The sequence below is a fragment of the Rhinopithecus roxellana genome, chromosome 6, assembly GCF_007565055.1.
Source record: "Rhinopithecus roxellana isolate Shanxi Qingling chromosome 6, ASM756505v1, whole genome shotgun sequence".
Lineage (NCBI taxonomy): Eukaryota > Metazoa > Chordata > Mammalia > Primates > Cercopithecidae > Rhinopithecus > Rhinopithecus roxellana.
Window position 1 is genome coordinate 101911272 of NC_044554.1, and position 20895 is coordinate 101932166.

Here is a 20895-nt window from a genome sequence, read left to right on the forward strand (position 1 = left end):
CCATACTGGGATGGGTTGTGGGGCCTCCGTAAGCCTCAGTTTCTTCATCGTAAAATTCGGAGACCAGCAGTTCATTTAACGCTTTAGCATGGGACTAGCACACATTAGACATTGAATAAATGTAAGTTCCTAATAATAAAAATAATGAAGTCAAGGCAAGTGTTTAGCATCCAAGAAGGCTGCTTGAGACACTGAGCTTCAGAGGAAAACCGCCTTCCCCAGAGGGAGGCCTGTGGAGTGTGCAGGGCCCTGTCCTAGAAAATACCCGGGAAACCAGGCAGAGGCCAGCAGGGCAGGCTCAGGCGGGATGAGCGCCACACGGGAGCTGAGAATCAGGGGCTGGGGACCTGAAACCCCTGTGGGGTCGCCATGGTCATTGAACCCAGGTCTGCGAAGTCCCCAGTGACTAAGAATCTGTCGCCCAGGAAGAGACAGCCTGGGCTCGAACACCCACAGTGGCAGTGAAGAGTCAGGCTGATGCTACTCACAGCGCACTCAAGCAGAACCGCCAACTCCCATAGCTTGAAAAGGTCCAATCCAGCAGTCCCCGTCTCTTTTTCCCGGGAGAAACTGACTTTAGGAACAGCCAGGAGGCTTCTCACCCAGCACACTGGGCTCCCAGGCTTCACCCAGCTGGGCAGAGGGTCAGGGGCAGCCCATCTTTGCAGAGGCGTTGGCCTGTTCCTGCCTCACCCCACCTGGCAGCAAACAAAGATTGCAAGATAGCCTGGGCCGGCTCTAGGTGAGGGGCTCACCTGGGTCAGGAAGTAGACAGCTCCAGTATGGCCAGGGGCTCTCAGGTTGCTCTGTTTGGTACAGTAACGTCCTGTATTGATTTATTACATGGTTACCGTCTTTGTCCTCCCGGGAACACAAGCTCAGTGAGAGCGGGGACCTTGTCTGTGCAGTGCCAGATCTCCTCTTGGCACCCAGAACAGGGCCTGCTGCATAGAAGGAAGGCATCGTGCCAAGAAGCGCTGTGAACAGGTGGATGGAGCATCGCACACACACCATCCGGGACAGACATAGCCCAACACAGACATATTGGGCCGCCTGAGGCCCAGTAAAGTTTTTCCAACCTTGACTGACTTCACTGTCCACCTGGCTACCTGTTACCTCTGAAGGGAGAAATTCTAGTGTGCCGCGTGTCCTGCAGGTTCGTAAAGCCAAATGCTTTTGTCTCATCACTTCAAGATCTGGGGCTGGGGCTTTCTCATCACTACTTCTGTCTCCTCCTTCCCTCATTATGGATGGACGTGAGGCCTGTCTGTGGCCCTTTGGATAAGTATCTGTCAGCATTTCGGACGTAGTAAACCCTGACTGTAGTTGAATTTCTTTTTCATAATAGGAGGAACACGAGTGACATTATTTCGGAATAGTCAGTCGCATATGCACAGGAGAGCTGTCATCAGCCCTAATAGCGCCTTCAGTAATCCTGCGGTCATCTGGGTAAATTTGCCGAGATGGGCCTCATTTTTTGTTCTGGTGTAATGTCTCTGCCTAAGTGTTTAGGTACTGGGGAGACAGGTGACAGTGACATACATACTCAGAAATCTCAGAATGTTTCTTGGTTGCTCGACTGTCCATAGTAACACCCTCACAATGACTTCTCTCTCCTATTTCTCAACCAGCATAGAAAAGCTCTGTGAGATGAATGGTGTTCATTTGTCTATCCGATCCGTTGAGGTCCTGTTATGGGGCTTTAAAACTACCACAGGAGAGGAACATACTGCAGCATAAGTGACAACTCAAGTGGGACCAAAGGAAGTGTTTCACCACAAATGTCATTTTCGAGAAATAGAGGTCAACGTATATATAAATCACAACTGTCAAACCAAATTAAATTTTATGAGACTCGTATTTCCCCGTTCTTTCTGAGGACCGTTCCCTGCTCTGATTCCTTCATCTTAATTCTCTTGCTGGATTTTTTAGATTTGCCTGTGTGTTTCATTTCTCCAGCCATTAGGTTTTATATTTCTTTCCTTCATTCGTCCATTCACCCAGCAGACATTTATTAAGCACCTACTGTTTTATGGATTTTATTGTTTCAGGTATCATGCTACATATTAGATTACTAAGGTGAAAACGTTTTAGTTTCTCCCTCCAAGAATTCACAATTTTCAGGAGGAAGGATGTGGGAAGGAGGAAGGAAATGTAGTCTTTTTTGTTTGTTTTCTTGTTGTTGTTGTTTTGAGACAGGGTCTTGCTCTGTCACCCAGGTTGGAGTGCAGTGGCACAATCTTGGCTCACTGCAGCCTCAACCTCCCAGGCTCAAGAAATTCTCCCACCTCAGCCTCCTGAGTAGCTGGGATTGCAGGAGCATACCACCACACCCTTTTATTTTTATTTTTTATTTTTTTGGTAGAGATGGGGTCTCCCTCTGTGGCCCTGGCTGGTCTCAAATTCCTGAGCTCAAGCGATCCTCCTGCCTCAGCCTCCCAAAGTGCTGGGATTACAGGTGTGAGCCACTGTGCCCAGCCACAAATGTAGTCTCAATTTTGGTACACATGAGACTTGTGAGAATTGTTGTGATGATCTATGGCCAGGGGAGTATGTGAAAGCAAGTAAGTGAGCAGGGTCAGCCAGGAAGGCTCTGCAGAGGAGGTGAGACTCAGGTTGGACCTTGAAGGGGATATAGTCTTTTGATGGGTAGGAAGACATTCCAGGCAGAGAGAAGAGAGGAATGAAAGTCTCAGAATTAGAAACTTGCACAGCGCCTGTTGTTTCAAAGTGTAGATCTTATTTTTATTTGGGAATGGTGACACCAACAGATCGGGAGACAAATGGCGTTGGAAAGACGGCTTGTTGCTGACAGATCCCAAGGGGAGGGGGCAGGGCACGCCATGCAGGGCCACGTGTGGAAGCACCGGGTTGGTCAGGAGGCAGAGGAGGAGGGGACTGTGGCAGGAGCCTCTGCTGTGGCTTCCAAGAGAAGGGCCGGGCCAGGCAAGGTTAGGACTAGCTGGTATCAGTCTCAGCGGGCTCCGGGGCTGGGGGCTGTTCCTGCTGTTGGATGCCCAGCCCCAGAGATAGGACAGGGGCACGGAGCCCTGAGTGTGAGCACTCACAGAGGAGGAGGTGGGACTGGGCTCTGGGTACAAAAGGTACCCTCCAGGTGAGCTGCTTGCTGTCTCCGGGAACTGGCTCACCCTGGGAGGGCCATGTCTCCAGGGCCAGCCAGGCCCAGGTGTGCCACGTCCAGTGGAAGTGGTGGCTAATGCACCATGGGCAGGGCCGAGCGGGCACAGAGAGGGGCGTGTGTGAGCAGGATGTGATGGGAGATGGCCCAAGGGGAGCCGCAGCTGGTGGGAAAGGCCGTGCTTGGGGGCTGGCTGGCTTTTGTCTAAAATCACCCCTAAGAAACCACAGCTGCTGGTCACCGAGTTCACTGGCATGTGCCAGAGTGTCCGGGGCTGACCTCGTCCCATTGGGGGCTCTTGACAACCCTTTAGGGTGACCACTGTGGTCCTCGCTATGTGGACAAGAAGTCTGAGGAGCTCAGTGTCTCTCAGACATGGGCCCGGCCAGACCTCATGCCCCAGAGCTTTTGGCCGAGGAGCCACTGCCACTCTCCTCACGCTGCTTCCAGGGCAACGGAGCAGAAGTCCTCACCAGCCTTTCAGGAATTTAGAAATATTAGCAGGGAATCACGCAGTGTGTGGCGCAGGGAGCATCGACATCCCAGTTTCCCCTTGAGAGGGGTCGGATCTGATGGGAGAGAGGGACAACTGCAGATGGGGAGGTTGCAGGGCTCCACTCAGACAGGGCCCGGGGCTCCCAGGGCAGGGGCCATGTGGCAGGGAGATGGCTTCCAGGAGAAGGGCTTTATGGAGGAGCTGGTTCCTTCAGGGCATAGGGTCGGGCGGGAAGGCTGTTTTCAGGGGACACACTTGGGAGATGTGAACAAACTAGTCAGAATGCAGAGAGCACAGGGAAGCTAAGGCAGGCACCAGGCACTGTGGACTGAGTGTACCCCCGATTCCTGTGCTAAAATCCTCACCCCCAAGGCGAGGGTGTCAGCTGGCTTTTAGGAAGGGATGGGGTCATGGGGTGGGGCCCTCACCAATAGGATGAGTGCCCCTCTCCTTCCACCACGTGAGGACACAGGGGCACTTGGCCGTCCCCAACCTGGAAGGGAGTCCTCACCAGGACCTGCCCAGGGTGGCCCCCTGGTCCCTTCAGTCCCAGCGCTGTGAGGAAATGAACTCCCATTGCTTGTAAGCCACCCAGTCTGTGGCGGGTCATTACAGCAGCCGGACCCACTACAACAGTGGGGATGGTGGTGTAGGAGGGCACCAGACACCCCTGGGCCCGGAGAGGGAGGCTGGACCACTCAGCATAGCAAGAGTCGTGAATTGGAGTCAGGTGAGACGGATGAGTGGGGGCCTGTGGGTTAACAGGGGGCCCAGACTCATCTCCTGCCCCTCCTTCCCTGTGGCTGTGAGCCCCAAGGCCCAGAGCACCCTGAGGCCTGCCCCAGGCGGAACCCCGCGGGGTGCGTGACGTGGGGAGGGAGGCCTACGCGGAGGTGCACATATGGGTCTCCTTTAGGCCTGTCCTCTCCGCACTGCTGACCAGAGAAGCCATCTTGCCTGGGCCCTGAAAACCAACAGTTGGGCAGCCCTGACCCTTTGGTTTGTTTTAAGGTAGTAAGGACACTGGCTTTTTTTTTTGAGACAGAGTCTCGCTCTGTTGCCCAGGCTGGAGTGCAATGGTGCGATCTCGGCTCAGTGCAACCTCTGCCTCCCGGGTTCAAGCAATTCACCTATCTCAGCCTCCCGGGTAGCTGGGATTACAGGCATGCGCCTGGCTAATTTTGTATTTTTAGTAGAGACGGGGTTGCTCCATATTGGTCAGGATGGTCTCGAACTCACAACCTCAGGTGATCCTCCGGCCTCGGCCTCCCAAAATGCTGGGATTATAGGCATGAGGCACCGTGCCCGGCCAACACTTGCATTTTTTAAAACTCACTGATCTATCAAAATAGTTCAAGCAAGAGGGTGGGAGCTTCTAAATCAGGGTCCTACCACTGAAATCAAGCAAATGTAAGAGAGGCTGTGGAGGAGACCCCGCCACGTGCAGGAGGGGATGGGGGACAGAAGGAGCACTGACCCTCGATGACAGAGGACGATGGTGTCGTGACCGGAAATAGGGCTTTCCACAGGCGGGGCCCATCATAGGAGGAACACCACGATTCTGGGGTGAGGCTGCCGCGTGTGAGCTGCTGGAGCTCAGAAGCATCTGCCTGTGGTCGGTAGGAAGGAGCTCCCGCACCCAGGTCTCTGTCTCCTTGTGGAGGGACAGGAAGGGCCCCAGGAAGGAGGCCTTGCAAGAGAGAGGCAAGAGGAGGCAAGGAGAGGCTCAGGAGGGTCTTCATTTGGGGTTGCTGGGGCAGAAAAGGGGCCAGATGGGGAGTGGGGGGAGAGCAAGGGAGCCGGCGCCCTGGGAGCCCAAGTGTGGAGCTCAGGATCGGGGGACAAAACCCCGTCACTCCACAGCCCTCTGCCTCTGAGGATCGAAAGGATATTAAACAGTAAAGACAAAACCATGACAACCTGGAAAGACAGAAGTCCCAAGGGAAGGGCTGGGAATCCGGAGCTGGGCTCGTTCAAAGCCTGAAGTCTCCTTGGAAGCTAAAATAAATGCAGCACCACGTCAAGTCCCCTGCCGGCTCATCAGGTGTGCAAGCTCTGCAGTTTGTCTGGGGGAGCTGGCATCTGGGCCTTACTGGGCCTTCCTGGTTTCCTGTGCCTTTGCCAGAAGCCGCCATCTGTCCCTCCCTCCGCAGGGGCCCTCCAGCCACCTCCTCTCAGGAGGCTTCGTCTGGCTGTGGTGGGCGCGGGGAGCAGCCCTCAGAAGGTGGGGTACTCGGTGTCTGTGGAAGTTGCTAGACGTGCAAGTTTTCCTGCTGACACCAGAGTTTCAGCCGGGCAGGGTGCGCCTAGCTTGGCAGGTTTCCATGGAAGGGGTTCTGGAGCGTCTTTTTCTCCTCCTCTTAGCTCTGGATGGAGGGGGGCCGCCTCCTCGCATCCCTCCTCCCCTCCCCACACGCAGCTGCACCTTGTCTGCTTCCTCTCCATGTGCAAAATTACCTTCGGGATGAGGTTAATGACTGTCCTCTGAGCAGCCATTGACCCTGGCCTCTGGAGTGCTGAGCTCATCGTGGCCACCACAACCTCCCAGTGGGGGTGTTCCTGGTCCTGCCTAGCCCACCAATTTCCACCAGTTTTCCCAAGGGCCGGACCTCGTGTGCACAAACAGACCCAGCCTCCTGGCCCACTGGCACCAAACCCCGGCCACACCTGAGAGTGGGCCAGCCGGGGGTGCGTGGCAGGTGGCAGCATCCCCGTGGGTATAACGGACAGACAGCACCCCTAATGGGCCTGAAGGACTGCCCCTGCCGGGTGGCATTTGAAATAGATGCCATTTCTGCCTTTGTCCTAAGTATCGTAAAGCGCTGTTTGTTAGCCTTAAAAAAGTTAAAAAAACAAAGCCCTTCAAAATCCCAGCTTCCCCACAGAGCTTTGATTTGTTTTCTCTTTAAGGAATTCTGCCTCCCTCTACATCAGCACATTGTTGGTGAGCACCCAGTTGCTTCTAGAACACTCTATCTTGGCCTTGAAATCTAACTAGAGAGCCAGAAGAGCCCAGCCAGGGTTAAAGAACTCCTGTCTCTCACAAAAAAGGGTCCTCATCTCTTCAGACAGAAATGTTAACCTTTTATTATAGAAATTTCAGTTTATCCCCTAGAGGTCGCTAAGTAAAGTTACATTTTTGATGCTCATTTGTTTTGGAGCTCCGCGGAAAGCAACCCATTTTCAGTACTGATTTTTAAATCATTTGCATGTTCATTTGTAAATTCGTTCATGCGTTAAACAAACACCAAGTTGAGACTGGACCTTGGAAGAGATGCTGGAGGTGCAGGGATGGGTGAGACCCTGGCCTTTCCTCAGGGTGAGTCCACAAGCAGCCAGAAGTGATGACGCAGCACGGTGAGAGGACTCAGAGGCCGAGGAGAAGGAGTCAGTGCCGTGGGGATGGTGCACTCCAGCAGGGCTTGCCACACTTCTTCTGTAAGGGTCCCAATAGTAAATACTTTAGGCTTTCCAGGTCAGATGTTCTCTGTTACAGCTCTGCAGTTCTGCTGCAAAAGCATGCAAGTAGCTATCAGCCACACAAACCAGTGACTGTGGCTGTGTTCCAATAAAACTTTATTTACAAAAACAGGAAGTGGGCCAGATTCGGCCCCTGGGCCAGAATTTGCTAACTGCAGTACTAGAACCCTGCTTGTTGGTGTTTGAAACGGGGTCTCCCTCTGTGGCCCATGGTGGAGTACAGTTGCATAATCACCACTCACTGCAGACTAGACCCTCCGAGCTCCAGCGATCATCCTGCCTCAGCCTCCAGAGTATCTGGGACTACAGGCATGCACCACCACACCTACCTAGTTTTTATATTTTTTATAGAGATGGGGGGGGGGTCTCATCATGTTGCCCAGGCTGGTCTCGAACTCCTGGACTCAAGCAAACCTCCCACTTTGGCCTCCTGAAGTGCTGGGATTATAGACGTGAGCCACTGAACCTGGCCTAGAGCCTGCTTTAATATACCTGCTAGGGGCCATCTCGTTAAGGAAGGTAATTGTGTTTGACTTACTGTGTGATAATTTGGCCCAGACCCTGTGAAATTAGATGCTACCTCTTAGAAGATTGTAAGTTGCAAAGCCAGAGGTCGCGGTTATATCGCTGTCATAGCCGGTTTAATTTCTGACTTTTTGATCTTACTGAGCATTGTTTCTTTCATTCACGCTACGTACTTTGACATATATTCCCCTCCGAACCAGTTTTACCATCCTACTAGTTCCTCATTGATGAGCGAAATAAATCTTTGACACACACTATGTATTCGTATGAAAATTTGTATCTATTTATTTTTGAGGCAGGGTCTCGCTCTGTCATCCAGGCCGGAGTGCAATGATGTGATCATAGCTACTGCAGCCTTGACATCCTGGGCTCTAATGATCCTCCTGCCTCATCCTCCTGAGTAGCTGGAACTATGGGCTCTGCCAGCATGCCTGGCTAATTTTTTTAAAATTTATTTTGTAGAGATGGAGTCTCCCTCTGTTGCCCAGGCTGATTTTGAACTCCCAAGCTCAAGAGATCCTCCTGCCATGTCTCCCAGGAGTTGTGTTTTTGTTTATTTATTTATTCTTTTGAGATAGAGTCTCACTCTGTCACCCAGGCTGGAGTGGAGTGGCGCAATCTCAGCTCACAGCAACCTCCACCTCCCAAGTTCAAGCGATTCTCCTGCCTCAGCCTCCCAAGTAGCTGGGATTACGGGCACGTGCCGCCATACCCAGCTAATTTTTGTATTTTTAGCAGAGACGGGGTTTCACCATGTTAGCCAGGCTGGTCTTGAACTCCTGACCCCAGGCGATCCACTTGCCTTGGTCTCCCAAAGTGCTTGGGATTACAGGTGTCAGCCACCACGCCTGGCCAGGAGTTATGCTTTTTGTTCTTTGTGTGTTTGTCTTAGATGGACTGTCACTCTGTCACCAGGTTGGAGTGCAGTGGCGTGATCTCAGCTCACTGCAACCTCCACCCTCCTGGTTCAAGAGATTCTCCTGCCTCAGCCTCCCGAGTAACTGGGACTACAGTAACACCCTACAGGTGTGAGACTACAGTGCCACCACACCCAGTCAATTTTTGCATGTTTAGTAGAGATGGGGGTTTCACCATGCTGGCCAGGCTGGTCTCGATCTCTTGACCTCGTGATCCACCCACCTCAGCCTTCCAATGTGCTGGGATTACAGGCATGAGCCACCACGCCCGGCCTGGGAGTTGTGTTTTTTTGTTTTGTTTTGTTTGTTTGTTTGTTTGATTTTTGAGATGGAGTCTCGCTCTGTCGCCCAGGCTGGAGTGCAGTGGCCAGATCTCAGCTCACTGCAAGCTCTGCCTCCTGGGTTCACGCCATTCTCCTGCCTCAGCCTCCCGAGAGTTGTGCTTTTTTTTTTGTTTGTTTGTTTTGTTTTGTTTTGTTTTGTTTTGAGACGGAGTCTCGCTCTGTCGCCCAGGCTGGAGTGCAGTGGCCGGATCTCAGCTCACTGCGAGCTTTGCCTCCCGGGTTTACGCCATTCTCCTGCCTCAGCCTCCCGAGTAGCTGGGACTACAGGCACCCACCACCTCGCCCGGCTAGTTTTTTTGTATTTTTTTAGTAGAGACGGAGTTTCACTGTGTTAGTCAGGATGGTCTCGATCTCCTGACCTTGTGATCCGCCCGTCTCGGCCTCCCAAAGTGCTGGGATTACAGGCTTGAGCCACCGCGCCCGGCCTGAGTTTTGTTTTTAAATGAATGGTGTGACAGTGATGATCCGCACTGTGCCGGGGATGCATTGAAGAGGCTATGGGAGCACAGAATTAGGACATAGATTCTGGCAGCCTAGCGGGAGCAGTGAGAGGCGGAGAGGGATGCTGCCCAGAGGCTTCCCAAAGGCCCGGATACTCTCCAGATTCCAAAGGAGTCAGCCAGTTGCAGAGAGGAGGGGTGGAAGGAGCAGGCACACTCTGAGAGGGGGAAGAGCAGTGCAGGGGGACAGGTGTTGGAGACTGCGTGATGCCTGCAGGTAATGACAAACTGCGGCTGCAGGAAGAAGTGCAGGCAGAGCCTAATGGAGCCGTGTGGCGCCTGCCTGGGTTCACCAATCATTTGGCACCTGTTCCAATCGACATCTTTCAAAAAGGGAGACCAGGCACTGGGTGGGAAGGGCAGAGGAGTTTGACCTTGGGTGCCACCTTCAGTGGTCTGCCCTTGTCCCAATCTGTTGATCCCGGCCCTGAAACTGTTTTATGCTCAGCAAAACAACAGCCCTGTAGATAACCAGACACTCGCTGCCCAGAAGGCAGGTGAAGGGGTCACCTCATGGAGAATGGCCCCAGGGCCTCGGAAAGGCCTCCCTCCTCAGGCTCTCCCTGCCTCACCCCACTGGCCCGTTTCTTATTTATTTACTTATTTAGTTTTATTATTTATTTATTTATTTATTTTTTTGAGATGGAGTCTCACTCTGTCACCCAGGCTGGAGTGCAGTGGTGCGATCTCAGCTCACTGCAAGCTCTGCCTCCCATGTTCACGCCATTCTCCTGCCTCAGCCTCCTGTGTGGCTGGGGCTACAGGCACCCGCCACCACGCCCGGCTAATTGTTTTGTATTTTTAATAGAGATGGGGTTTCACTGTGTTAGCCAGGATGGTCTCGATCTCCTGACGTTGTGATCCACCTGCCTCGGCCTCCCAAAGTGCCGGGATTACAGGCGTGAGCCACCGCCCCGGGCCGGCCTGCTTGCTGACCGTGCAGTGGTTTCCCAGCATCTCTGCAGAGGGAGCCGCAGGCCCGGTGTTCTCAGAGAAACCTGATGAGCCTGACTGCCTCTTGCTGTGCTTTCCCCCACTCTCCTGCTCTCTCAACGCGCGCTTGCCTTTCTCTCTCAGACAGCCTCCCAGGCCTTACTGGTTCTCTTTCGTTCCTCTTTGTCATGGGGGTGGAATAGCCCTGAATCTCAGAGCCACTGCCCTGACCACCACGGACCCCGCAGCAGGCTCTCCCTGTGGCCGAGAGCGTGCCCTGAGTGCCCAGTGCCTGAACCGGATGGGGGAGCCCACAGGGTCAGGAATCCCCCAGGCCTCAGGTGAATGCTTCTGGGGCCGGGAAAGTACCCAGACAGACTGAATCCATACATGCCGAGCATCCAGGCCAGAGGAGGGCAGGGAGCTCTAGGCAGAGCCCCCACCCGGGACCCCAGCGTTCCTCCGCCTTGTTGATTTCTCCCTCAGGCAGCCCAAAACACACATCCAGGGTGGGGAGGGTAGGGCTGCAGGGGCAGACCAGAGGAAGGAGACTTGGAGTCGCTTAGCAAAGGTGAATGAGCATCCGTGGTGCAGCTTGGGGTCTTGGAGAGTAAGTTGAACCTGCCAGGTATCTGTTTCCCCCCACACATGCACAGACCAGGCAAGGACCTGAAAGGCAGGAGGCTGCCAGGCAAAGCGCCCACCGGTCACATGGTACCGTGAACTACGCATGTGAGTGACGTGCGCCCTGACTGCTGGCTCTTCCCTTAGTGCTTACACGTCATTGAGTGATAAATGAAAGGTCCTGAATGGACCGTCTGAAATTTTTAAGTCATCCCTTTTTCTTCCTTTCTTCCTTTTTTTTTAAAAAAACAAAAACAAAAGCAAAAAAACTTTCTATGAAATCGCCCAGTGCTTTGGTTTAATCCCCAGAGGACTGGTTTCCCTAAAAGGAGCCCACCTAAGTCACCAAGAACTCTAAAACCGCTAAACCAGGCCACGGGGCCCGCATTCAACAGGGAAGCACTTTGCACCCAGTAAAATCCAACTGAAAAAATGTGGGGCTTGGTCCTCCCCAGTCCCCAGTATCTGGTCCCAGCCCACCCACGACCCCCATCTCCTCCCCTGAGACACTGCCTAGGCAGCCGGGGGCAAGGTCTTGCTGGCCCTTCCCTCTGTGCTGTGGTGCGTATTCTCCTTTACCTGGAGGCCTGTAAGGTGTCGTGAGCTGTGCTGATCTTGTGACAAACACTCGGTGACCTTGACACTCATTTCTGGACTTCGGCTTCTTTCAGCATAGCATGGGCTGGAATAATGTCCTCCAGCTTCCTAGCTTATGGGTGGACCCATTCGTGCATCAATCACACAGATAAATATTGCACGGCCTTGCCGGGTGCAGCGGTTTACGCCTGTAATCCCAGCACTTTGGGAGGCTGAGGCAGGTGAATCACGAGGTCAGGAGATCGAGAGCATCCTGGCTAACATGTTGAAACCCCGTCTCTACTAAAAATACAAAAAATTAGCCAGGCGTGGTGGCGGGTGCCTGTAGTCTCAGCTACTCGGGAGGCTGAGGCAGGAGAATGGCATGAATCCGGGAGGCAGAGCTTGCAGTGAACTGAGATCGCGCCACTGCACTCCAGCCTGGGCGACAGAGCAAGACTCCGTCTCAAAAAAAAAAAAAAATTATTGCACGGCCCCTCTCCACTGCACACTGTGCTGGGGCCAGAGCTTTCGAGCCGACTTGAATGAGCTCCCCTGAGATCCCCAGATCCTGAAGTTAATTCTCTTTTTGCCCATTAGGATTGGATGGCTCCAATCTCAGCATTCTGCCCCTGGGTCTCTTCCCTCTTCACAGACGCAATGGAGGGAGGCAGCTGCCATGGTGCCATAGGCCCTGACGGGGCATAGGGAGGCCTCAGTCCTGTCTGACTCAAGAGCTAGTCCAGCCCCAGGTTTGCCTAGACCCTTCCCTTCTCTGAGATGGGTGTTCTATGGAACCTTAATCTATCCACCTAACTCTTGTTTTCTGTGTCTCTGAAGTGAGGACTGGAGGGTTTCGATGGCTACCCCCAGTGCTGAGAACTGGTTCACTTTGGTGCCAGGGGACTTGCCGCCAGCTACACAGTCTTTTCCTAATTGCACCGCCTGTGGTTTTGCTGACTTCAGGGCTGTTCGTTATCTACGCTGGTCTCCAACTCATTCTCTACCAAATGTTTTTGGCCCGTCATTCTACACTTCATTTCACTGTTTCTTTTTTTAATTGAGGTGAAATTCACCTCACATAAAATTAACCATGTTAAAGAGTACCATTCACAACTCAATAGATTCCCAGAGCTGTGCAACCACCACGTCTGTCTAGTTCCAAAACATCTTTATCACGCCACAAAGAGACCCCACACCCAATAGCAGTCACTTCCCATCCTCTCCTCTCCCCATCCCCTGGCAACCATCAACCTGCATTCTGTCTCAATGGAGTGAAAGATCCTGGACATTTCATCAAATGGAATTGTGTGGTGCGGGGACTTTGGGTCAGGCTTCCTTCCCTTTGCATCCATCATGTTTTGAGATTCGTCCATCTGATAGCAGGTGTGGGGGCTTTGTTCCTTTCTATGGCTGAATCCTGCTCCATGGTGCAGAGAGTCCTTTGGTTTATCCACTCAGGGCTGGGCGTTTGCCTTGTTCATGGCTTTGGCTGTTGTGACTGGTGCGCTAGGAGCATGTGCCTGCAGGTATCTGTTAAGACACCTGTTGTCTGTTCTCTTGGGTCAATGCCTGGGGGCAGAGTTGCTGGCTCATGTGGTGACTCTGTGTGTAACTTTTGGAGGAGCCCCTGACCGTGTGGATGTTTTCAGCTGAGAGCATTGAGAGTTTTGTGCTTTGCCTTTCAAGTTCTCTAGGAAGCAAGCCACCAGCACGCCTGCTTATACAGTCTCCTCTGCATCCGTATCTCCAGTTGACCAAGGTCGTTTTGAATTCTCCTGCCACCCTCCCAAGACTTGGCCACCCGCCAGCTTGGTTTCCTCTGCACACTTAGTGAGCACGTTTCCTATCCTGTCATTTAACCCACTTACAAAGCGTTAAATGCACCCGGCCCCAGGCCGATCCTGCTCCAGCAGCCAGTTTGTCCTGACATGCTCTCCGTGCTTGCAGCCGGCCTTCTCTGTGTCCCTTTGGGTCCCCCAGAGCCACAGGGTCACACGAGACCAGAGTGTGCTTGTGATGGGGGTGCAGAGATCTCCAAAGAAGAGCTCCAGGGCTCTCCTGGTGGGCACGAGGCCGTGGCTGTCTCCCCCATGACTTCCTTGCTGGCACAGCTTGTGTGGCACTGTCAAGGGCAGAGAGAGGGATGTGGTCAGCTTGGGGCACCAGCAGTAGAAGCGGCACTGGCACTTGGGTTTCTTAAAAGCACAAGGATGAGGCCGGGTGCGGTGGCTCATGCCTGTAATCCCAACACTCTGGGAGGCCAAGGCAGGCGGATCACGAGGTCACGAGATGGAGACCATCCTGGCTAACACGGTGAAACCCCGTCTCTACTAAAAATACAAAAAATTAGCCGGGTGGGGTGGCGGGCACCTGTAGTCCCAGCTACTCGGGAGGCTGAGGCAGGAGAATGGCATGAACCCGGGAGACGGAGCTTGCAGTGAGCTGAGATTGCACCACCGCACTCCAGCCTGGGCGACAGAGCTAGACACTGTCTCAAAAAAAAAAACAGCACAAGGATGAGTGAGAGTTGGGACTTGGGGTCAGATTAGGGGAAATGGAATGCTACTGAGCAGGCTGATGGTGTGGAGCTCCCAGACAGGGAGTAAAATTAGCACGGGACAGACTACGGGGCAGGAGCAAAGACTCAGGAGAGGCAGAAGCTGGGGAACTTGCAGGGCACCCTGCAGGCATCACCAACAGACCTGGAAAAGGCAAGTCTCTGTTGAAGGAAGTGGCTCTTCCCTCATCAGCGCTGCCAGGAGGCAGTTTCTTTAAATCTTAAGGGGACTGGGCCTGCCGGTCTGGCTTCCAGGGCAGAAGCCTCGTCGTTCTCTGCCTAAGGACCTTCCTTATGCCGTGGGCCAGCAATGGTGTCTGTTTGGTGTGTGGTTGGTGTAGAAGCTGGACCCCCAGCCTGTGCCCACAGTTCTGTCACTGTTCACCATGGTCCTGGCCAAGTCTTCCTCTCCAGGCTCTCTCTGAGCCCTCACTTGTCAAAGGGAGGAAGGATGAGATGGTATGGATGGTCCCCTCCATCACTGACGGCCTCCAAGTCCTGAGAGGTTTGCTCCCAGGGGTTTCACCCTTGGGTCCAGTCCTTCTACAGCCCAGTTCTTGACTGTGAACTTTTGACTAAAACTCACCCAGACTTGATGTTGGGCATAACAAGAGCCTGTATCTCCAAGGCATGAGAGGGGATTGTGCAGCACTCAACTTGTCCCAGGTGTGGGGATGCCTTGCAGCCCTGCCCAGCTCACTAGGTACCAGCAGGTGCCCAAGGTCTACAAGGCAGCCTGAGTCCCTAAGGCATGTCCAGCCTATCTCAGTGTCTCACTCTGCACAGGTGGGAGCTATTGGCGACGAGGAGGAGTGGGTCACCCTCTATGAAGAGGAGAATGAGCCTGATGCCCAGACGCTGGAGATCCCAAACCTCACGCCCTACACTCACTACAGGTGAGAACAGCAGTAATAAGCTGTTACAGGAGGAAACGCTGGCAGCCCAGGCAGGTGGCTTCTGTTGGCGATAGTAAAACCCAGTCGTATGCATGCAAATGAGATGTTTCCAAGTGGCAATAACAGTACATCAAAGCCTTAAGGAGCAGGCAGGATGCATATCTGGGTGTTATTCCAAGGGAGATAATAGGCAGATGTTAGACTCCTGAGGCTCCTTCTATCAGTACCAGCTGGCAAAACACCCCATAGAAATGGCCCACTGTTATATTAGGCTGAATAGCCAAGACCCACAGGCAGCAGAGACGTGGCACTTTACCAAACTCCACAACCTCTTGGGACTATTAACATGCCTTGTGCAAACAAAGCAGACGTCCTAGGAAGATTCTTCAGCTCCCCTTCCCAGGCAGGGCCCAGGAGCTGCAAGTCTCACTCATCAAGCAATTAACATACCATTTAACCTTTAGCTTCTTGATCCCTGAAACAGATCCGGGCAATAAATCACTGGCCTTAACAAAGGGTAGGGTGATCATGAACTGTTAGTGCCGTGATCACTTCCCGTAAGGCCTTGGAAGGAGATGGAATTTCCAGTTATCACCAGATGTTGAGTTTGATAATGTCATTGTTCTGCCAGGATGGATACATTTCGTACAATTGGAGAATGAAAGAATAGGAATTACTAATTCAGAGACTAAAAGGTGAAATTACCTCCTCGTGAAGAATTTTTCTTTCCAGAACAAAACCAAAGTTAGTGTTTAAAAAAAAAAAAACCTAATGAGAGATGCTATTTATCTTGTACTCATTTTAACATCCTTCAGAAGCTTACAACAGACAAATCAAGACACAATACACTGGTTTTTAAAGAAAAACGTTTAGCTTAAAATGAGGTGTTGGGATTCAAGACTTACCATGTGAAATTAACTGAAGCTATATAATGATTTAAAATATCAGAAACTGTAAGTAGAGATCAGTGTCCCTGTCTGAAACTCAGGTACATTTGGGGAACCTCTATAATAAATGCGTATGTGCACACTTGGGATTTTTTTTATTGTATGTAAATTGAATTCAAATAATTGTTTATGTATGGATAAAGAAGAGACTGAACTGAAAGCATTCCTGTAGATTTTAGAGAACATCGAACTCCACCCTCATTTTATAGTCACGGAAACGGAGATCATCGGATTTGCTGAAGGTCTCACAGTTACTCATTGCATTGGAATCACAGAGTGCGGTGTGAAGCCTGAAACTTTGATAGAGGCCTCAGTGAACTTAGAAAATTTATTCTGCCAAGGTTGAGGACGCGCCCGTGACCCAGCCTCAGGAGATCCTGACAACATGTGCCCAAGGAGATCAGGGCACAGCTTGCTTTTATACATTTTAGGGAGATGTGAGACATCAATCAGTATAGGCAAGAAGTACATTGGTTCAGTCTGGAAAGGTGGGAGAGCTTGAAGCAAAGGCAGGAGGACTCCAAGCAGGGAGGGGGCTTGCAGGTCACAGACAGGTGAGAGATGAAGGGTCACATTCTTCTGAGTTTCTGATGAGCCTTTCCAAAGGAGGCCGTCAGATCTGCATCTGTCTCAGTGAGCAGAGGGATGACTTTGAAGAGAATGAGAAGCAGGTTTGCCCCAGGCAGTTTCCAGCTTGCTTTTCCTTTTAGCTTAGTGATTTGGGGTTCAAGATATTTTCCTTTCACCCCTCGTTCTTCTCCTGAACCAACAGAAAAAGAAGTTCAGGGTGCTGTTGGTCATTTGAAAGGCTGGACTTCAAAATTGCCATTTGCTAGTAACATCCTGACATTCTAATTCGGTCCCGTAGCTACTTGCACCTTAGCTCCTTGAGGTTATCCTAAACTTGAATCAGAGCAACTAATAACATTGATTTCTGGACACCCAATCCATCCAACTACATTTCACTTGGAAATTTAAAATTTTAAAATTGTTGAGTTGCAATTGATGTACCTGTACCTTTCTTTGAAGGCTTTTAGGGGAAAAAGGCCACATATGCAATTTGCTTTTTTTTTTTTTTTTTTTTTTTTTTTTTGAGGCAGAGTCTCACTCTGTCACCCAGGCTGGAGTGCAGTGGCGTGATCTTGGTTCACTGCAACCTTTCCCTCCCCGGTTCAAGCGATTCTCCTGCATCAGCCGCTTGAGTAGCTGTGATTACAGTTGCCCGCCACCATGCCTGGCTAATTTTTGTATTTTTAATAGAGACGAGATTTCGCCGTTTTGGCCAGGCTGATCTGGAACTCTTGACCTCAGGTGATCCCCCGCCACCTCCCGCCTTGGCCTCCGTAAGTGCTAGGATTACAGGTGTAAACCACCGCACCTCGCCACAGTTTGCAGTTTTAATGACACCAGGTGAAAGGAGGGTGTCCTTGAGCAATAGCCTGTATGATATGGGTAGACAGCTATCCGAGCCCTCCCTTGAGAAACGGTCAGGGCCTCTGTCGTTTCCTTCTTTTTTCCTTCTTACCTTTGCTTGGCCGTAAGTCTCATCAGTGGTTTTGCCTTTAGATTTCGAATGAAGCAAGTGAACATTGTTGGGCCGAGCCCCTACAGTCAGTCTTCCCGGGTCATCCAGACCCTGCAGGCCCCACCCGATGTGGCTCCAACCAGCGTCACGGTCCGGACTGCCAGTGAGACGAGCCTGCGGCTTCGCTGGGTGGTGAGTGGGGGTGAGAAGGGAGGCTGGAGGCACACGGGTCCTGGATTAGCCCAGGGTACACACTCATCCAGGGCTTAGGAGTTTCTTGGTCACGCCTTTGTCCTAGTCAAAACTAATCTCATCGTCAAACCCAAAAGTATTGCATTTTACAATTAGTGTTGGATCTCGGGCCAGCCCAGGAGATCTGATTAATTAGTAGCATTACTCACTCTCTTCTTGGAATGGAGGAATATTCCTTGGGGCAGGAAAGCTGGTGGTGCCTCACGCTGGATCTCTAAGTCCTTAAGCTAGGTCAACATGGAACCAATACTCAGTATTTGTAAGAGAGCCAGCCTGATATTTAATCAGAACATTTGCCCACAAAATTAAGCCAAAATGTATTAAAAGAAATTATATGCAGCCAAAGTTACTGACATGGTTTCATTTAATTCACAGAAGAAAAGTTTCAGGGAAAAATAAAGTAGATGCTTCTAAGACTGTTTCCCCCGGGAATGCCTCCTCCACGGAGTTGGCCTCACAGGACAGGCCCATCCCTTAAGACCCGTGAGGGTGGCAGTTCTGAGATGTCAACTCATCGAGGCCCCTTGTTCCTTCCTAGCCCCTGCCAGATTCTCAGTACAATGGGAACCCTGAGTCCGTGGGCTACAGGATTAAGTACTGGCGCTCAGACCTCCAGTCTTCAGCACTGGCCCAAGTCGTCAGTGACCGGCTGGAGAGGGAATTCACCATTGAGGAGCTGGAGGAATGGATGGAATACGAGCTGCAGATGCAAGCCTTCAACGCCGTCGGGGCTGGGCCATGGAGCGAGGTGGTGCGGGGCCGGACGCGGGAGTCAGGTAAGGGGAAGGCGATTCCCATCCTGCAGACACCACATTAGAGATGGGGCTGAGGGCCCCTGAGCCTCCAGATCCCAGGCTAGTGGTGTCTCATTGGTCTGTCCCACTTGTGTCTGTCTTGGAGCTTTCCTAATCCTGTGTTAGGCCAGACTCGGCAGGAATTTCCACCTGATTTCATTAGGGCCCCAAGCCATTCATTGGAAACTGGTGATGATTCCCAACAGGGGCCCGACTCACATTACTATTTTCTAAATTAGGGATAATTTTCACTACCATTGATGAAAAGCAAGAATGTGTAAAGATCCTATGGGGAAGCTTTAAAATACAAGGTATTCAGGACCTTCTTGTCACAAATTAATAGAGGTAGTATATTAAGTAATCTAGCCTGTGGTAATAAATAGACCTCCAAAAGTTTAATTGCTTGAACATAATAGGAGTTTATTTCTCACTCATATTGTGGTCTAAGGTGGGTGTTTCTGTTTGGCGGGTCGCTATCTTCCATGAGGTGATTCAGGAACCCAGGCTTTACGGTTCTGTGGGAATAATCTCCATTTGCACCCAGCTGCCAGCAGGGAAAAGAAGGCAAAGAATGGGCCTCTTCAAACCTGTTCAGGAATGGAACGTCACTCTGTTCATCTCAGTCACGGGGCTCTGCCAGTTGCCAGGAAGAAATGGAGAAGTGTTTTTGGCTGACCTTGAGTAGACCTCTGCTGCACCGTGCTAATGCTGAAAGTAGCCGCCTAATCTTCTAGGCTTTGTGGACTAACTTCCACCAGCCAACGGTGGGTCAGAGGAGCTTTTCTTGCCCCCCTTGAATTTTTAGAAACCCAAGGGAAGGATGGCAATTAACACTCATGAAGGACTCACTGTCACCTGACCCCAGTCCCTTCAGTCGGATCTGAATTAGTGAGGTTCTGTCTGGAGAAGGAATGAACCAGCTGCATCTCTGCCCCAGGCTTCTTGGATGAGAGTCACAGCATGTGCTTGATAGACGGAGGGGCTGTTCATTCTGGACTAACCTAGGCTGTTAGAAATATGACTTAAATTCCTGACTTTGTCCAGACATGGGATGAAGCGGAGGTGTGAAGGGTTGAGATGGTGAACTTGGTCGGTGGCCAGAGGAAAAGGAAATATGACTTAAATTAGAAATATGACATAAATTCCTGACTTTGTCCAGACATGGGATGAAGAGGAGGTGTGAAGGGTTGAGATGGTGAACTGGGTCGGTGGCCAGAGGAAAAGGACAAGACTCCCCCACTCCTTCCCCCAGGGAGCCTAGATCCATTTTCCTTATTGATTCAAACCCTCTTATTCACTCTCTTTTCCTTCTCTTCTCTGACTCTCTGCATTAATGAGAATATTCGGTTCCATTGTTTTTGCTGTCATAGACATGGCTGTTTCCTGGAGACAGCTCCTGAGCTCAGCTCCTTTCCTTGGCGCTCCGAGGGGACAGAGTCGCCCTTGAAGCTGGGGAGTCCAGAGGTGGCCAGGGCCTGCCTACAGCTGTTTCCACCCCAGAGTCCTCGGAAATGCCCCGGGGCCTACCCTGTCCCCCACCCCAAGCCTCCCTGCTTCTGTCCCTGTGCTACAACGCCATGCAAAGAGACAGTCCCCGTGCTGTTGTTTTCAATAGAAAAATTAATTAACTTGCTAGATGCTGGAAACTGCCGTAGGAGACACAGTTGGAACTCAGAGTGACTTTGATGGGAAATGGACAGAAAGATGAGCTAGGAAGCCAAGTGCATGTTGGGTATCAGAGAAAAACCTTGCACGGTCAGTGGGAGAAGGCGGAGGACACGGGGGCACAGGGCCTGTTGGCATGGCTGGAGGTGGCTTTGGGGGGCCGCCATCCTCAGGACGGAGGAGTTTAAAAGGAGGAAAGCGTAGACACTTGGGGGCCCAGGGCTCCCGGGCCCGGCCTGTCTGCTTCAAAAATGAAGAGGGAAACATGGAAAGTGGTGCCGAGGTGGGAGGGCAGCCTCTGAGGATGGCTGGAGGGAGGACGCAGGTCGGCTCCCAGCAATAAAGAAAGGGGCCCTGGAGCCCCAGGCAGTGCCAGCCCCTCACCTCTTCCTGATCTTATCCATGCCAGGTGCTGCGATGGGTGCAGGTGTGCCCAACACCACCCTTCTACCCTCGAGGGGGCCAGGCCGGGGTGAGGAGTCTGCACCCTGCGCTTGGGCCCAGCAGTGCCCAGCACACCAAGGGCACCAGCATATGCCCAGTGTATCTGCAGGTACCACCCGCTGTGTGCCACGGCATGGAAGGGCCTGGGAAGCTCTGTGTAAAGGCTCCTCTCATCCTTTCTTGTTCATTCCCCAGTTCCCACCAGTGACAGGTCTGAACCTGCTGCTGCCCTTGTAGTTTAGCTGCAATGCACACTGGTTTGCATCGCACACAACCCC

At 52.0% G+C, this 20895-nt stretch overlaps 1 protein-coding gene across 2 annotated transcripts in view; it reads left to right on the forward strand.

Annotated features, from left to right (window-relative positions):
• The window catches only part of SDK1 (sidekick cell adhesion molecule 1), a 982307-nt gene that overhangs the window by 806889 nt on the left and 154523 nt on the right, over positions 1–20895 (forward strand). For both annotated transcript variants that reach the window (XM_030933228.1, XM_030933229.1), the window contains 3 exons: positions 14881–14990; positions 17504–17654; positions 18253–18490. In XM_030933228.1, coding sequence (XP_030789088.1) covers positions 14881–14990; positions 17504–17654; positions 18253–18490 — 499 coding nt within the window. The remainder of the gene's footprint in view (positions 1–14880; positions 14991–17503; positions 17655–18252; positions 18491–20895) is intronic.